The 15,609-nt window shown below is 44.6% G+C and overlaps 1 protein-coding gene across 1 annotated transcript in view; it reads left to right on the top strand.

The window, feature by feature from the left end:
- Positions 1-830: 830 nt before the first annotated feature.
- The window catches only part of ADAMTS5 (ADAM metallopeptidase with thrombospondin type 1 motif 5), a 42,444-nt gene continuing 27,665 nt past the window's right edge, over positions 831-15,609 (top strand). The window contains exons 1-2 of the mRNA XM_035315536.1: positions 831-2,579; positions 13,750-13,882. Coding sequence (XP_035171427.1) covers positions 1,674-2,579; positions 13,750-13,882 — 1,039 coding nt within the window. The 5' untranslated portion in view covers positions 831-1,673. The remainder of the gene's footprint in view (positions 2,580-13,749; positions 13,883-15,609) is intronic.

Raw genomic sequence — 15,609 nt, 5'->3', positions numbered from 1 at the left:
TCTGTCCTGAGCGAGCCGCTGCCAGTCTGCTCTGCGTAGGGGCAGTGCCAGCGTGGGCAGGACAGATGAAAAAGTCAGTCCTGACATTTGCCCTTTGTGCTGTCCTGTCGGAAAGCGGAGACGGGGTAAAGAGGGCAGGGGGGGCACGGCGCGAGTGGACGCGTGTGTCAGCCCGCGGGGGATGATCTAAGCATCTGAAGTCATCCGTAAGGTCAAAGCGAGCGCTAACTCTTCCCCGCCCTCTCCTCCTCGGGGGCTCGGGGGAGATCACGGTCCGCCCAAACTAGATGACAGCTTGCCGAGACTTAATGACAGCCTGGGCGCAGGGCGAGCCGCGGCCGCGGAGACAAAGGAAGCGGAGGACGAAGCTCGGCGCTGCCGCTGGCCCCGGCAAGGTGCGGGGGCAGGGGACGAGCCCGGGGGGGCAGCCCCGGACGGTGGGAGCCCGCGGGACCCCCGGACGGCTCCGGCCGCTTCCCGTCCCTCCCGGCATCCGGGGGCGAGTCTGGCTCAGCCCCCCCCCCCCCCCCCCGAGGCTCCGGACGAGCGGCAGCGCCGGGAGGTAAGCACGGCCCGAGCGCCCCCGGCTAGTTGTGAAATATCAAACCGGCGGGCGCCGCTGCGGCTTTAAAGCGATTCAAGGGAAATCTGGTGTTTTCCGTGCACAAACATTTTCGGCCGCTCGCTCCTGCCCTCCCCGGCTTCCTCCCTCTCGCTCGCTCCCCTGCCGCCCTCTCCCTCGCTCCCTCTTCCCTCCTCCGTCCCCCCCCCCCCGCCCCCCCGCCTTTCCCCCTCCCCTCAAGTTTCTCTCCCTCTGTCTGATTAAATGAGAAGGAAGTGTGGGAGTGGTGGTTTTGAAGCTCTCCCTTTAAGAGGCAGCCTGCAGTGACGAATTGTTGAAATTGCCATTGCAGGATGGCATTCCGCTATAAATTCATTGTTCCACCTCCTCTCATCTTCACATTTCTCTCCCTTCTCCTCTTGTTCACATCGGCAGACTGGGGATAACAACAACAACAACAGAAAAAGATAAAGGGAGGGGGCTCGCACAAAAATCCGGGACGTTTTCCGCTTCTTCGGCTTTTTTTTTTTTTTTTTTTTTTTTTCCTCCTTTTTAACCATCATCTCACCGGAGACGATCGAGACGGCTTTTGGTGTCTGATTTTCTTCTTTCCCCTTCTCCTCCTTCTCTTCAAAACAAAAGGGGGCAAAGGAAAGAAAGGGAGCCACCGGAGCCTGAGAAAGTGCCGAGTCGCAGCAGACCTGCCCCCTGCCCCTGCCGCTGCCGCTGCTGCTGATGGTGATGATCCAGTGACTACAGCGGAGAAGTGCAAGAGGAGTGGGAAGTGCTCAAACTTCTCCGCTTGCCGGCTCCGAATCCCTCTCCTCCTTTTCCTCTCTCCCCCCCTCTGCCTGCCCAGCAGCAGCGATTTGGGATTTTTGCCTCTCTCTCTCCTTCCATGTGCTCCCGGCTCTTCCCTGCAGAGAAACACAAAGTTCACACGCGAGCGGCTTTTGTTGACATCCTTACCTCTCCCACCCACACTTGACTCGCGCTCGGGAGGGACAACTCTCCTCTTCTCTCTCTCTCCTCTCCCTCTCCCCCTCTCCCTCCTTCTCCCCCCGTTCCTGTTATCACCACCGCTGCTCGCTCTGACGCCGCCGAGCCAGGCATGCTGCGGGGGCTGCTCTCCCTGCTGCTGGCCGCCCAGCTGCACCTCGCCGCGGCCCAGCCAACGGCACCTGCCGCCGGAGACCGGCCGCCGCCGCCGCCGCCTCCCCCGTCCCTAGGCGGCCCTCCCCCGGAGCCGCCCCGCGGGGCCAGCGGCGTCGTGCGGCGCCTCGACCCGACCTACGCGGGGGGCGGCAGGGCGGGCTACGTCCTCTACGCCGGCGGCCGCCGCTTCCTCCTCGACCTGGAGCGCGACGAGGCGCTGGGGGCGCGGGACGGGGCGCCGGCTCGCTGCTCCTACCGCGGCACGGTGGACGGCAGCCCCCGCTCCCTCGCCGTCTTCAACCTCTGCGGCGGCCTCGACGGCTACTTCGCCGTGGGGCGCGCCCGCTACACCGTGAGGCCGGCGCGGCGCGGCGGGGAGGCGGCCGGCATCTACGGGGAGGGCCCGGCCCGGGTCCCCCACCTCTTCCGCAGGGACCGCTTCAGTTTCCAGGCGCTGCCCGCCCGCCACAGCTGTGGCACCCGCGACGCCGTGGCGGTCGAGGGGGCTGCGGGGGGCGGCCGGAGGCGGCGGCGGCGCCGCTCCGTCTCCCGGGCCCGGCAGGTGGAGCTGCTGCTGGTGGCCGACGCCTCGATGGCGCGCAAGTACGGCAAGGGGCTGCAGCACTACCTGCTCACCTTGGCCTCCATCGCCTCCCGGCTCTACGCGCACGCCAGCCTGGAGAACCACGTGCGGCTGGCCGTTGTGAAGGTGGTGGTCCTGGGCGAGAAGGAGAAGGGGCTGGAGGTCAACAGGAACGCCGCCACCACCCTCAAGAACTTCTGCAAGTGGCAGCACCAGCACAACCGCCTCGACGACGACCACGACGAGCACTACGACGCCGCCATCCTCTTCACACGCGAGGTAGGTGAACCTCAACAGCACAACATCTCTGACTGGGCACCCAACAGCCGCTTGACGTCCTGCAGGCGTCCTGGGATGCTCACAACAGGGCCTCCCTGGCGGTCTGTCCTTGGGCTCTCCCATGTCTGGAGGGCTGCCTTGGAGCCACACCACCATGCCTCACCTCGAGGTTGCTCTCCCACTCACGCATGCCCTTGGGCTTTTGGTCCCCGTGTGACCAGCACCCAAGTGCACCACCACCAGGGATGGATGAAGTGGGGCTGGAAAACTGGCACGCTGAGGCCGTGCCTGTGCGTATGCCCTCCCCTGCGAGGTTGTCCACACTGTGGGTCTGTGGTTGTCCATGTCAGTGTTGTGTTAGGACATCTGCCAGGGTGTGGAGGTGGCAACTTGTCAGATCAGGGGGCTTGGCGGCTTGCACCATCCAACATATCCCCGCTTGAGAGATGACACACTGTCCTTTCCTAGCAGGCTTTTCACACCCTCTCTCTGGGGGGTGGTCTGCTCAAGGGGCTGGCGGCACTCCCTACCTTGTGTCAGTCCCCACATGAACTCGTTCTGCTGTTAGCAAAACTGGTGCAGAACACCTTAAAAGTACACGCGACTTCCTCGCTGAGTGGGTTGACACGCTATTTCCAGCATGAAAGGGTAGCTCCGCTGCAGTGGAAGCCAGCAGTGCTTGTGGTTCGAGGCTGGGACGTAAATGCAAACCGCAGGTAAACAGAGCTGGAGAAGTCAAGTGAGTTGGGCTGCTGGTGAGGGGATGCAGCCTCTTTCCTGTTCCTCAAGCGAGAAGCGGGTGTCCTGAGCAGCTGCGGGTCACATCCTACCAGTCACCCACACGGAGCTGTGCCTTGCTCCCTGCCCGGTTGCTAATTAACTGCATTGCCAGAGGTCGTTAAGGGACATTGCTGTAGTAGACATGTGGTAGAGTTTATGCAATGAAGTTCTTCTGTAAGAATATTCCCTCAGCGGTCTGGGTTTGGTGTTTTTTTTTTTTTATTACTATTATTATTATTTTTTTCTTCCCCAAGTACGAAAAAAATAACTGCATGACTTTCCGTTAGTTCGAGCTCTCCGGCTTTTCTACATCACAGGAGCCTGCCAAAAAGGATGCCTTGGATGGTTTGTGGAAGGAGTTGCTCCAGAAGTGGGGAAAAAAATTGCCTGGCTTGCTTTTATAGCTGTAAATAGTTGAAACATTAGGTTCTGTGTCAGTCAGGCATCACTTGTGCAACAGGAGCCTTTTTTTGGCAGTTTAAAACCCATCAGTCCAATTTGCAAGCTTTCTTTTTTTTTTTTTTTTTTTTTTTTTTAAATCATTACAATCTGAATGAAAGCAGGCTACCTAGGATGGATCATACTGTTCTTATTTTTTGCTATAAACATCCTTTCTAATGGCTTATTAATTACTCTTGGGCCAGAATCCATCACTCTTTCACTAAGGGGTGCATTTCCCTGCTGGTATTCCCATTTATTTCCCTGGGTTTTCTTGTGATTCAGAAACTCTTAGGGTGGCAGACTGTCAATCCTAACATTAATTATTTAACTTAGTTGGATTAACGTAAAATGTGGCTTTAAAGTGCACTTGCTTTATAGGTACTTATCTGTAAGTCTTTGGTCGGATGCCTTCGCGTCAGAGTGTGCTGATCAGTAATCCACTTTCAAAGACTCCAGAGTAATGCATCTTTCACGAATAGAGTTACTTCTTTTCTATGCATGTAGTATGTAAACTAAATGTCACAGTTCCTGTAATCACCTTCCCCTCTTAAGATGCAAATACCATTTGCGTTGTTACTTAGGGACATAAGTACATTGTAAGAGAAAATCACAAGCCTCAGTTTGCCTGGCTTACGTTTTAATGCATCTAACAGTGCAATTCAGTCTAACTTAATCTGTTTTAATGATTAGCTGCATGCACAAGGACATTGTTTGGCATCGTATTTCAGTACTTGGCACAATTAAACTGCAGGACTGCAGTTTCTTTCTACATGTTTTCATGATGTTCTTTGTATGGAGTCCATGCAATTGTTGTATGCTTACAATCAAAATGTCAACATGAAGCTATCTGCTCTTCCTGGAATGTAAACACGAAAAGGGTTAAAGAATGAGAAAGGAGCAGAGATGTTTCCCGTAGAAAACAGCCACACTTTGAGCTAAAGTGAGATTTTTTCCAGTTTAGCTTTTCAATGAGAACGGCAGCAATTGGCAGGAGGATCCAACTTTTACAACTATGTTTTGAATGTATGAAGTGCGTTGCTTAGCTACGAGACGCCAAGCCATGGCTGCGTGTTTTGATGGGCTCTGAATACCATCATGCTAATTTTTGAACATCCAGATGTCTTCCTCTAAATGGCTTGTTTTTGAGGCACAGAGTAAATGTGTGAGGTACATTTTCCATCTTTGTTTACTAACCAGGGCCACCTCAAACTTTGTGTCTCTGCGTCAACAGAATAATATTTGCAAATCGTTTGTCAGTTGAACATGTGTCCTCAGCTGTATGCAACTGTTTATGTGGATCTAGAACCTGAGTTATGCATGCCTGTTGCTGTACAAGTCTCTAATATAATAATTATCCTGTATTCACATTGGCTTGGGTGTTATTCTGACACCAAAAGAGGCTCGCTCACAATTCAGCACCATCACTTCCTCCTTTTCTCTTGTCATTACTTGTTTAAAGATAAATGAATAACCATTGATAGACTAAGAATGCTGGCAGCTCTTCCCTATTATAAAATTAGTACTAGTGGTTCAAATCATTATCATCATCATTCACACTAGAAGTATTTCCCATGGATAAAGATTTTTAGAGGGAGATTTACTCATTCTGCATTAAAACGTCTATTCACTTTTGGTCATAATTTAATCTGAAAAGTGTTTTAAAGCACTCATGCTGCAGAGTATAATAAATACTAAATAAACATGAGCATGAGTTCAGTTTTGGGTGATAACAGGTGACTTGTGTTAAAACTAAAGTAATGCTCTATATTGCTATCAGTGTGGGCACAGGCTGTGTATCTGTATCCATTAGATGCAGTGAATCCCACATTTAGTCTGTAACGACCAGAAAACTGCAGTAACCTCTGGTCATTATTATCCCCTGCAATAGGAGACTGCAAAACTTCAGTGGATTCAGAAATTATCCATTCCTCAATATTTCAGTCGGGTTCCACAGTGATTATTTTAAATTTCCCATATCTAATTTTCCCAATCTGTTATTTTGACCCAGTATGTCCTGTATCAAGCACAACAGGGGTCTGACTTCTCAGTACTGAAATGTAACAGAAAGGTAGTAGTTTTCTGATAAATCCTGTGAGAGCCCTCATTAGGGCCATGTGGCCTTAACAGCCTTAGAGAATACATGCATCCCCTGCTGTTCAACTACCTCGTGGTTGAGTCCTTGGCAGGAGCCATAGGGCACGTGGATCCTCAGAGCATCCTCCACAGAATACAGAGATGCAAGGGTTCAATCATCTGGTGGCCAGGTGAGTCCTCTGTCCTGTGTGGCAGTAGAGAAGCGGCTGCGTGGTGGGAAGGAAGAAGAGCTTGTAAACCCCTGTTCCCCTAGAGATTAGCTCACTTTGTTCTCCATGTCAGTGAAGTCAACAGCAAATTTCATCTGCTTTGGACTCCTTTACTGTCAACAGTTGACAATAAGCTGAAGCTGGAAACAGGTTACCTTCAGTCTTCAGGTTCTTACCAGTGCAGAAAATACATGCCAGATTATTTGTCACAGTACAAAAACATATTAGTTGTGACTTGCAAACTCCAACTGTTCTTTTCTGAGGTCCAGCCTGCTCTGTAATTATCCTCTAGAATTCTTCCAACTATTTCATTAGTGACTCTTAGTTAAATATCAAGTGAACTATTGAGTGCACTTGGACAAAATCCAGTTCTCTTCCTTTCCTTTTCCCCCCAACTCTGAATAATGTGAAGATTAAAACACATATTTCTCACAGTAGATAGAGGCAACAAGAAAGAATACTTTCCTAAGTGCTTGCTAGTATCATCGGAGACAGTGCCATCAGGCCTGGCTCTAATACAAAGTTCATACCTAGAGCCAAAGGCCACCCTCCTGCCTTTTTCCACACAGTAATTACATGGGTCCTCTGTGTGTGATTTAGTTTAACTGTCAGTCTGACAGTGCTGTTGAAGTTTAACAGCAAGTTTTGGATTATCACAACCCAATAGATAATAATTTCATTGAGTGGAGCACATGCTCTTTTTTTTTTTCTGTATTATCATCCCCTCACAATTATTATCCTCTCTTAGTAAAATAGGTCACCATATCAATTGTCAATAGAACATATTTCACTAATGATTATTTTTAATACTTTGAGGAAATTATAATGTGATATCGATCAGTTTTGTAGGTTTTTCACCAGTTTTGTTGCAAATCTATTACTTTTAGGTAATGTCCCAGGGAAAAATAAGGTGGGGCATTTTATTTGTGTGGGAGAAGTAGTATGATTTATGCTAATCTACAGAAATTGTGTGGAGTTTATGTTCAAAAGATTTATGGGATAGGAAAGCTAAATCAAATACCAGCCACCTGTTTCACATCTGAAATTGTGTTTGCCCTTCCCCTCCTCATGCAAAGTGCAAAAGCTTTCTGTTCATTTTGTCAGTATATTAAAATAATCTGTGCTTTACATAATGCCACTGCATTTTCTTTATATGCCGTAGGAATAAAAGTAGTTTTGTTACTTCGTCCATTCAGAGCACAAAGACTTAGTCCAGTTTAGACCATTTCTAATACTTCACTGCAGGGTGTCCTGGGATGGAAAGGGAAGAGTAAGAACATGTCTAAATTACCGGTAGGTCTCAATAGGACATCACAGATATCTTGGATTTTCTTGAATTTCTCCTCACCTAGAATTCAGAAAGACTACTCAGTATTCAAATACACCAAACTTATTCCTGTCTTTAACTCAGTAACCTGAAAGGAAGATGACTTCAGTTTTTAAGTTAAACTACTGAGGGAAAATATATAATTTTTTGTTCGTTAAGTATGGCAGTTATTGCCGCTCCTGTTTTCCCCAAAAGTTAGCCAGGCTTCATTCTTTCCACTCAAAATATAGCAGGGGATGACAAAGCAGTGTCTCATTGGGTCTGATTGGAGTGGGTCTGACTGCTTCACAGCAATGGCCAGGCCTGCTCCCTTGTGCCCCTACCTGGACATCCCCATCAGCCAGACCCAGCAGTTTCTCAGGAGGAGGACTTCTCACAACAGGCTTCCTCCAGAACAGTTGAACCATTTGGGCTTGTAAAGTCTCTCTTTTTAAGTGTCATTGTATCAGTTGGAGGGTTAAATAGACCATTTCCTAATTACTTTGTTTACCAGTTAGCCCTTGTTTCCAGTATACCATTAGTGGTCTGTTGATTTCATTCTTGCACTCCTTTTGCCTTCCAGACATCATGCTCTCCTGGGGTGACACTGGTTATCCTTTCTGTTTGGATGAGCCTTAGTCTTTCAATCTTCTTTTTATTCACACTTGTCCCCAAACGTGCTGTTCCCGGTTGCTGCAACGTTAATAAACTTTCACCCACTTTCCGGGGTTGAGCGCGGGAGGATGGATTTGTGGGTCCTGAGTACGGAGCGACCCCACCCTCCTTTTATAGGCCTGTGGTGAGAGCACTTGTGCAGGAAGTTGGAAAGTCGTGTTTAATTCCTTCCTCTGCCTCAGGGATTTTAGTGGGCTGTATCGCCCACCTCCCAGGAGAGGTCCTTAACCAGTAGGTTGTAAGCTGTTCCAGGTGTTAAGGAAACTTTCCACCCCTCTGACCAAAGCTATGTCACTGTTTAGCAAGTAATTCAAGATACATGTGGTGGGAAGGAGAGAAATCATGACCTGCCGATTGGAGTGAACTGCTTCGAGCAAGAAGGCCTGTGTTCCCAAAGCGTAGGGAAGACTGTTTCTGCAATTTACTGAAGGGCTGTTGAATGTAAATTACAGAAGTAGTCTGAGGAACAGGGACCAAAAATGAGGTCCCTTCATGAAGTGCTGGAAGCACTAACTGCAGTCTGGGCTACAGAAACCTTTGGCACATGGGCTGCAACAGGAGGATCCCTGACTCCCCGCACGCACAGACGCATGCATGACTTCATTGCAGACCATAGTCTGGTGGTTAGGGCACTTTTCTAAGAAACATACTTCTAAGTGTCCTCATCCCTCAGAGGAATTTGAAGCTGAATCTTTTGGGGCAAAGTCTTTAATTGCTGGGTCATCGTAATGAAAGCAGAAAAACAGGCAAGCAAACAAACACAGAGACAGAAAAGCTTTTAGCTGTTATTTAAAAGAAGGTGATGTGGAACTGTGTCCGATAATCCCATCTCATATATACAGTCTGAGAGCATCTGTAGGCTGGGGTTCCCACAAAGGACAAGGGTTGAGAAACACTAAGTATCTGTGCTTTAGTATAAACTAAGTGCTAAGCTGCTCAGGACTGTAAAACTGTGGCACTTTGGGGCCAATACGGTCACAAGCTACAAGCCCTACGAAGGACAGGGAACTCAAAGACCAGGGGACACATGAGCCAGTTTTGTTCTTCTGCACTTATATTCCACCAAACTACGTTGGTGCTTAAATACTGTTTTGGTTCCAGTCCACAAGCTCTGGTCTAATATCAGGTTCCACTAAACAGTTTATTCTCATTTTTAAGGCTACTGCACAAATGAAAGAATTTCAGGTGTAATAAATGAGCTGTTTCAGCAGGGAGCCACGACAGTTATCTTCATGCACAACAATGCCACGTATACTTGGCTAACAGCCAGCTGTTCTTGATATACTTGCAAATGCCAAGAAAACTTGGCCTCTAATAGGCTGTCTAATTAACTACTAGTCTTATGATGTACAGCTCATTTTTCCCAAATCATTCGTTTGCCAAAGCTTAAGGCTTAACATCTATTGCCTCCTGTGTAGCAAATGCATTTCCTATTCATTCTTATATTTTGAAACTACTGTAATCTAGATCAAAAGCCAGACTCTGCATTCCTTCTTTAGAAATATCAAGAAACACTTATTCTTAGAAGTTCCTGCTGCTGTTTGGCGGCAATTAAATACAGATCTGAATAAGCAACCAACTTTTTAAATGGAAGCTACAAACCATGGTGAAATAATTGTTCAAAACTGATTTTAAGTATCATGTGACTCCCTGCTCTCCTAGTGCTTTAGCTGGAGTTTGAAAAATTAAAGAGATGCACACAGATTTTCTTAGATTATATCATTATATCAGGGCCTGTTTTTGAGAAACTGTTTTAAAGGGAAATGAGAACTTTTACTGTCCCAGAAACTACTTTAGAAGAATCTGAGACTGCTTTCTAAAACTGTCCAGGAAAACTAAAAATGCAGATATTGATGCTGTTAACAGATCATCTGCGTTGTTAAGGAGATGTAAGTCAAAAGAAATTTTGCCATAAAGATCTAAATGAGTAGAAGTGTAAACAGGGGTGATTTTCCATGAGAAGAAAAATGTGCTCTTGGGAAAGGCTATGTAACCGGGGAATGATGAGTTAGAAAAGAAAAGACCCAATAGTAGAATTTTCAGAATGTTTGTTTCAGAGGTGCCACTTGATAGACTTTATTTTTCTGTGTAGTACCATGGGATGTTATGAGAAGAAATATAGTAAAGCTCAAACCATAAGGAGGCAAGAGAAATAAAGAATAAGTGAGACTGTGAGTTGAGACCACAGTGGAGACAAGTCCTGGATAATCTGCCTGATTATTGACAATGTCAGCATTAGTTTAAAAAATTCATCTCGTGCAGTCACTGAGGACTGACATGTGCAATGAAAACCAGAAGACTCTGTGCATGTTCTCTGTTCAGAGTTTAGTCACACACTGCTCTACTAGCAGATGGGCAACCTGTAGACATCCCTCCAATAACAACTTCATGCAAAGAAGCTAACATCAGAAAATATTTCCTGTCCCTGTTTCCAAGACCCTTTACGATGCTGCTCCACTACTGCCCAGCTGGAATTCAGTAGCTGGCTGCAGGACTACCCACGCCATCTTTCTCAGTATGCTGAGGGAGCAGTCCAGATGTGGTCACTTAGCTGGCTGAAGGAAATGAAGTTTTACTCAATCAGCCCACCGCTTTCTGTGCACAGTGAAGTTGTTCTCCTCTCTTCTCCCGTATGGGATCTCAAGTCCCACACCACCACCTTCCCACTATCTGAGGACAACCGTTTTCCAGCTGCCCATAGGATGTTGCAGGAGCTAGATAATAAGCGGGATATTCTAGGAGTGACCGTTAACTAATGAAGTCCTTCAAGAAATTCACTTTATCTGACCTGAAATTCAATTATATCTAAACAAAGCATAAAGCCTGTTTTGTTACATCTAGACAATTATTACACAAATGAGCTTGAAAGTTACAAGTAAGATGTTGAGATGTTTGAATATGTGTCATACTCTGGGAAGTTATGGAAATCGAGGAACAACTGTTTGATGAAGTGACTGGGCATGCTATGTAGTGCAATGTCAGTAACACATAACATGTGAAAAGTAACTGAACATTGTTATTTCCTTTTGTGGTTGCGTATGTGCAAAGCTATTTTCTTGATGTCTAAAGAAGGTGGCACAACACAAACCCATGCATAGCATTGGAAATTTTTGGAGTAGTGTTATTAACCAGCCAAAAGTCACAATAGATGCTTGTGATTAACAGCCCTGTCATAACTTTCCAAAATCCACAGATCCCATCAGAAGTAACTCTAAGAAAGTTTATGAGATTGACTATTTGGAAAGACTGTTATTTTAACTATACTCGTGTTGTCTAATCCAGATAATCACTGTGAGGTCTGGTTGTGTCTGCTGGTATAGCTTCATAGCCATATCACTGGCTTAGTTTCTTGCTGTATACAAATGGAAATCATGCACTGGCACGAGGCGTATGTGTGCTGATATGGTTGTACCATACTGGGAGTAGTCCTGATGTAAGCAATAAAGAGTAATAAAGACACCCTAGGTACAACAGAAGAGCAAATGACATAGAATCTGCATGTAGAGACAAGGCCCGAATTAATGTATTTTATACCATTCTTGGCACACTTGACATGAGAGTAGTTCAGACCTCCTCTAGTTAAGTTGCTTTCTGTTTGGTTTATGTGCTTTTTGGTGTTTGTATAAGAATTTCAGTTCAACTGCTTGTGTGGATTCAGTTAAAATTGAACTACTACTTCCTATAAAGCTTATACTCAATCATTTAGACCAATTATATCACCATGAAAAGGTATTTATACTGGTATGATGCCCATGTGTTTTTCTGAGTTTTGTTACCTGAACTATGCTGCTGTAGGTAAACCACTTAAAATCGCCTTACATAAAATGTACCCTTAGGTTGAAAGGGCCAGGTTCAGAGTGGTGCATAGAAGGCTAAATTGATATGAACCTAAGCAAAACTAACACAAATTTAAGTATTGCATCTTCCTTGCTGAATATGCCCCAGATCACAGACAGTATACTAACAGGACCTCAATTAGGGCCTCTCCGACCTTGGTCCGGAGATGCTGTAAATGATCATATTTGCCCACATAAAACCTTAAAAACTGTATTTCTTTTAGAGTACTTGAAAACATGTATCCCTATTCTGTATCTTCCCATAACTGGTGCAGATTCAGAAGCAAAGTCTGGGGATCTAATTGGATGTCCAGGTTAGAGAGGGCTCTGACATAAATAAAATTCCCTGCATATTATCTGCATTGTTGCAGATAGGAAGTTTTGCTTAAGCCATGGATTATACCTGTGAAAATTTGGGAATTGATATATTTTTGAACTTTATTCCTTCTCTTCTGGTAAGACTGTTCTGTTCATTGGTATTTTGGCATTTAAATCTTGACATTAAGTAGCACCTAGAGTGCACTTACAGAATAGAGTTCCCAGACACCCAGACACCTGGAAGCCAGAAGAACTGATCACAAATTCTTGCTCCTTATATCTAATATTTCATCTAATTTGAGCTTGACATTTTTTATATTTATTTTTTTGTAAAGAGATATTCCCTCAAATTATTGGTTAACTCAGTGTTTTCTTTGACTTCAGTGGGACTTGAATGTGTTTTCAAACTCACATACATTTGGAACTGCTATAATCAGTGAGTATTGTTGACCTGGAGCCTCATACAGGGTATCTGTAGATGGATTAATTGTGAAAGGTTTCATTAAAGAAATTATTTATAAAAGGAGATCTGAAGGGAAGAAGAGAGTCTTAAAAGTGAACGGGAAAAAAGTACTCTTTGATCATTTTGATAACAACATTTGATAATACTGTAATGCCTTGAAAATGACATTTTCATTCAACCACAATGAAAAATCTAGGAGTGCTCCAAATGCCATGGTACCTACTTTTCCTTCTCAACCAAAAAAACCCTATGTACATCTGTCCATTCAAACTGATATTCTTTCCTCTGCTTCAGCAGCAGCACTGAAAAGTTATTACTGACAATTAAAACCCTGTATGTCTGACCAAACCTGCCTCTTTCAGTAGATCCACCCCATACCTGCAAGTAGAAAGTACGTGACCTAGCTGTTGAGCTAGTAGGTCTAGGAATCAAGGGGAGTTTACACTCCTTCCTGTCACTGACTTTAAGCAACATTTGAGAATTGCTTGAATACTTGGTATATTGGGTAATAAATTATTAATCATTGTACTACTTGACAGATGTGACATGAGGTTTAACATATAACAATCTAATTTCTTTAGGTACAAGTATAAGACTTGCCTTTTGAAAAGGAGGGCAAACTGTAGTTCAAGAACTGATTAGGAATATGAGACTTGCTCTCAGTGTTTGGGTTCACCTTCTGTAAATAAAGAGGATATTTCTTTTATTTTTATTGTCAATGGAGAAATGTTTCTGTGGCATGTTTTGTGTACCTAGCTCAGTGCAAGTTTGACCATCTGTATGCATTGCAGAAATACAAGTGTAAATAACAATAATTAATTATATATCATATCCAAACCCCATTAAAGTCAATAAAAATTCTCGTATTGACTTTAGTAGGGATTGAATTGGGTCACCATGCTTTTAAACTGCATTGAGATCTATAGGTGAAAACTTTTGCTGGTTTTATCCAGGTTCTGCTGTTTGCAAAAGGCCAGTGACTTTAGCCTGTTCTTACCTATGGGTGTAAAAATTTATTTTAATGACTTTTTTTTTCCTTCCTGGGCAGGATTTATGTGGGCATCATTCATGTGATACTCTGGGAATGGCAGACGTTGGGACCATATGCTCTCCTGAGCGCAGCTGTGCAGTGATTGAAGATGACGGCCTCCATGCAGCTTTTACAGTGGCTCACGAAATTGGTATGTAGTGCCTTTTCTGTTCGCTTGCCAAATCAAACACTTGTAACAGCTGCATTAGTAACCAAAATACTTTGCAATTAATTCCAGATTTCCCCTGGTCCAGATACTCGCTTGGGGATTAAGGCTGTATACATATGCACTTCAGGGTTAACTAATAAGGGATCAGAAGGCAAGTGAAGGTGCACAGTAGGTGTTTCCTTTCTGACAGTGTCGTTTTTAAGCAGTAGTCAGAGTGAAAATTCAAAGGCTGCTGCTACTGTCCAAAAAATGTCAATATATGTCCCTCCAGAGAAGGTGTTTAGCTTATTGGCTTATCTGTTATAATTCATATTCATTTAGTGTATACACAGTGGAAAGTAGCACATCTTTTTGAATTATTTGCATGCTCTGTTATGAAACTTTTTCTTGGGAACGAGGTGTACTGCCTGCAAACAAGGCTTTAGTGGAAAAGAGCGGAATTCTAATATTTTTATAATGGTATTGAAATTCCACCTTTACGGTAAAATGTGGTACTAATCTAAATCCTGAAATAAGTGAAATAGTATTTAGGTGCTAAAGATTTGTTTAAAAACCTGCTTAATTTCATTTCACTCTCCACTTCAGTGCACAGCAATTTAATGTAGCAGCCTTACTTGTACCCTTCAGAAAGATCTAAGATAGAATTAGTGACAGAAGAAATTCTGTATTCCGGCATGATACATTCCTAGAGGGAGACTGCTGCCATCTTGCTTATTTTTAATTTACTAATGTTTCGTGACCTGTGTTCACTAGAAATACATTTGGTATGTGGGCTTTTCATTTTGGTGAGTGAACAGCAATTTAAAAGTGGAGAACTTTTTTTTTTTTTTTTTTTTTTTAAATATTCTTGGAAGGAAATAACAAGGAAAGGAGAACTTTGGGAGAGCCAATTTCTGAATTGCCTTGTACCTCCTGCCAAACCAAAGTAAAGTTTGCTTTGGGAGTATCATTGCAATAGTTCAATTTTCAAGTAGCTAGCAGGTAGAGCCTGAGTTCTGTGTTTGCTATATACCTGGCTCAGCAAACAGAGGTCACCAATATGAAAAATCAGCTTGCATGGTAGTATCCAGGCCCTTCAATGGTGAGTGATACTAACACTACAGCTTACAGTGCCTCAAAGAATTGAGGTCAGAAGCTGGAGAGGGATCATGTGTTGCATGAAAGCATAAAATCTTACAGCACAGTGAGTCCCCAGACTAGATTTATTTCAGTAAACAAGATGGTTTGGTAATAAAAGAAAAGCTCTCTGAAATTGCTGGTTTAGAGCATTTCAAGATAAGTACGGCAATACATCAAAGACAGGTTAAAAACAGGTGAGTTTAGTGGCATCAAACCTGGATGCCATAAAGCTGACAACTCATTATGAATCTGGTCTAGAACTGGGACAAAAAGATAGACTGGCTAACTTAGTCTGTCATGCAGAGGCCAGTCTGATAGAGGGACTGCTTGTATCTTCTGACATCCAGAAGTGATATTTACTGCTGACACTTTGTGGGCATTGTCATTGTTGTATGAAGACCCTTTGGGGATGCTGGTGTTGGTATATACCTATTGTGTGAAGCCATGGGCAATGTGTCTGGACTGTCATTTTATCAACAATAGATATATGTGCAAATAGATTAAAAATGAAAAGCAAAGATCAGTCAAGATAGGGATGAACAGAAAATATGCGTATTATTACTTTGCATTCCACTCGAAGAAAATGTAAA

Source organism: Oxyura jamaicensis, chromosome 1, assembly GCF_011077185.1.
Source record: "Oxyura jamaicensis isolate SHBP4307 breed ruddy duck chromosome 1, BPBGC_Ojam_1.0, whole genome shotgun sequence".
Classification (NCBI taxonomy): Eukaryota; Metazoa; Chordata; class Aves; order Anseriformes; family Anatidae; genus Oxyura; species Oxyura jamaicensis.
The sequence above is the reverse complement of the archived record's forward strand: the minus strand, read 5'-3'. Positions and strand labels throughout refer to the sequence as shown.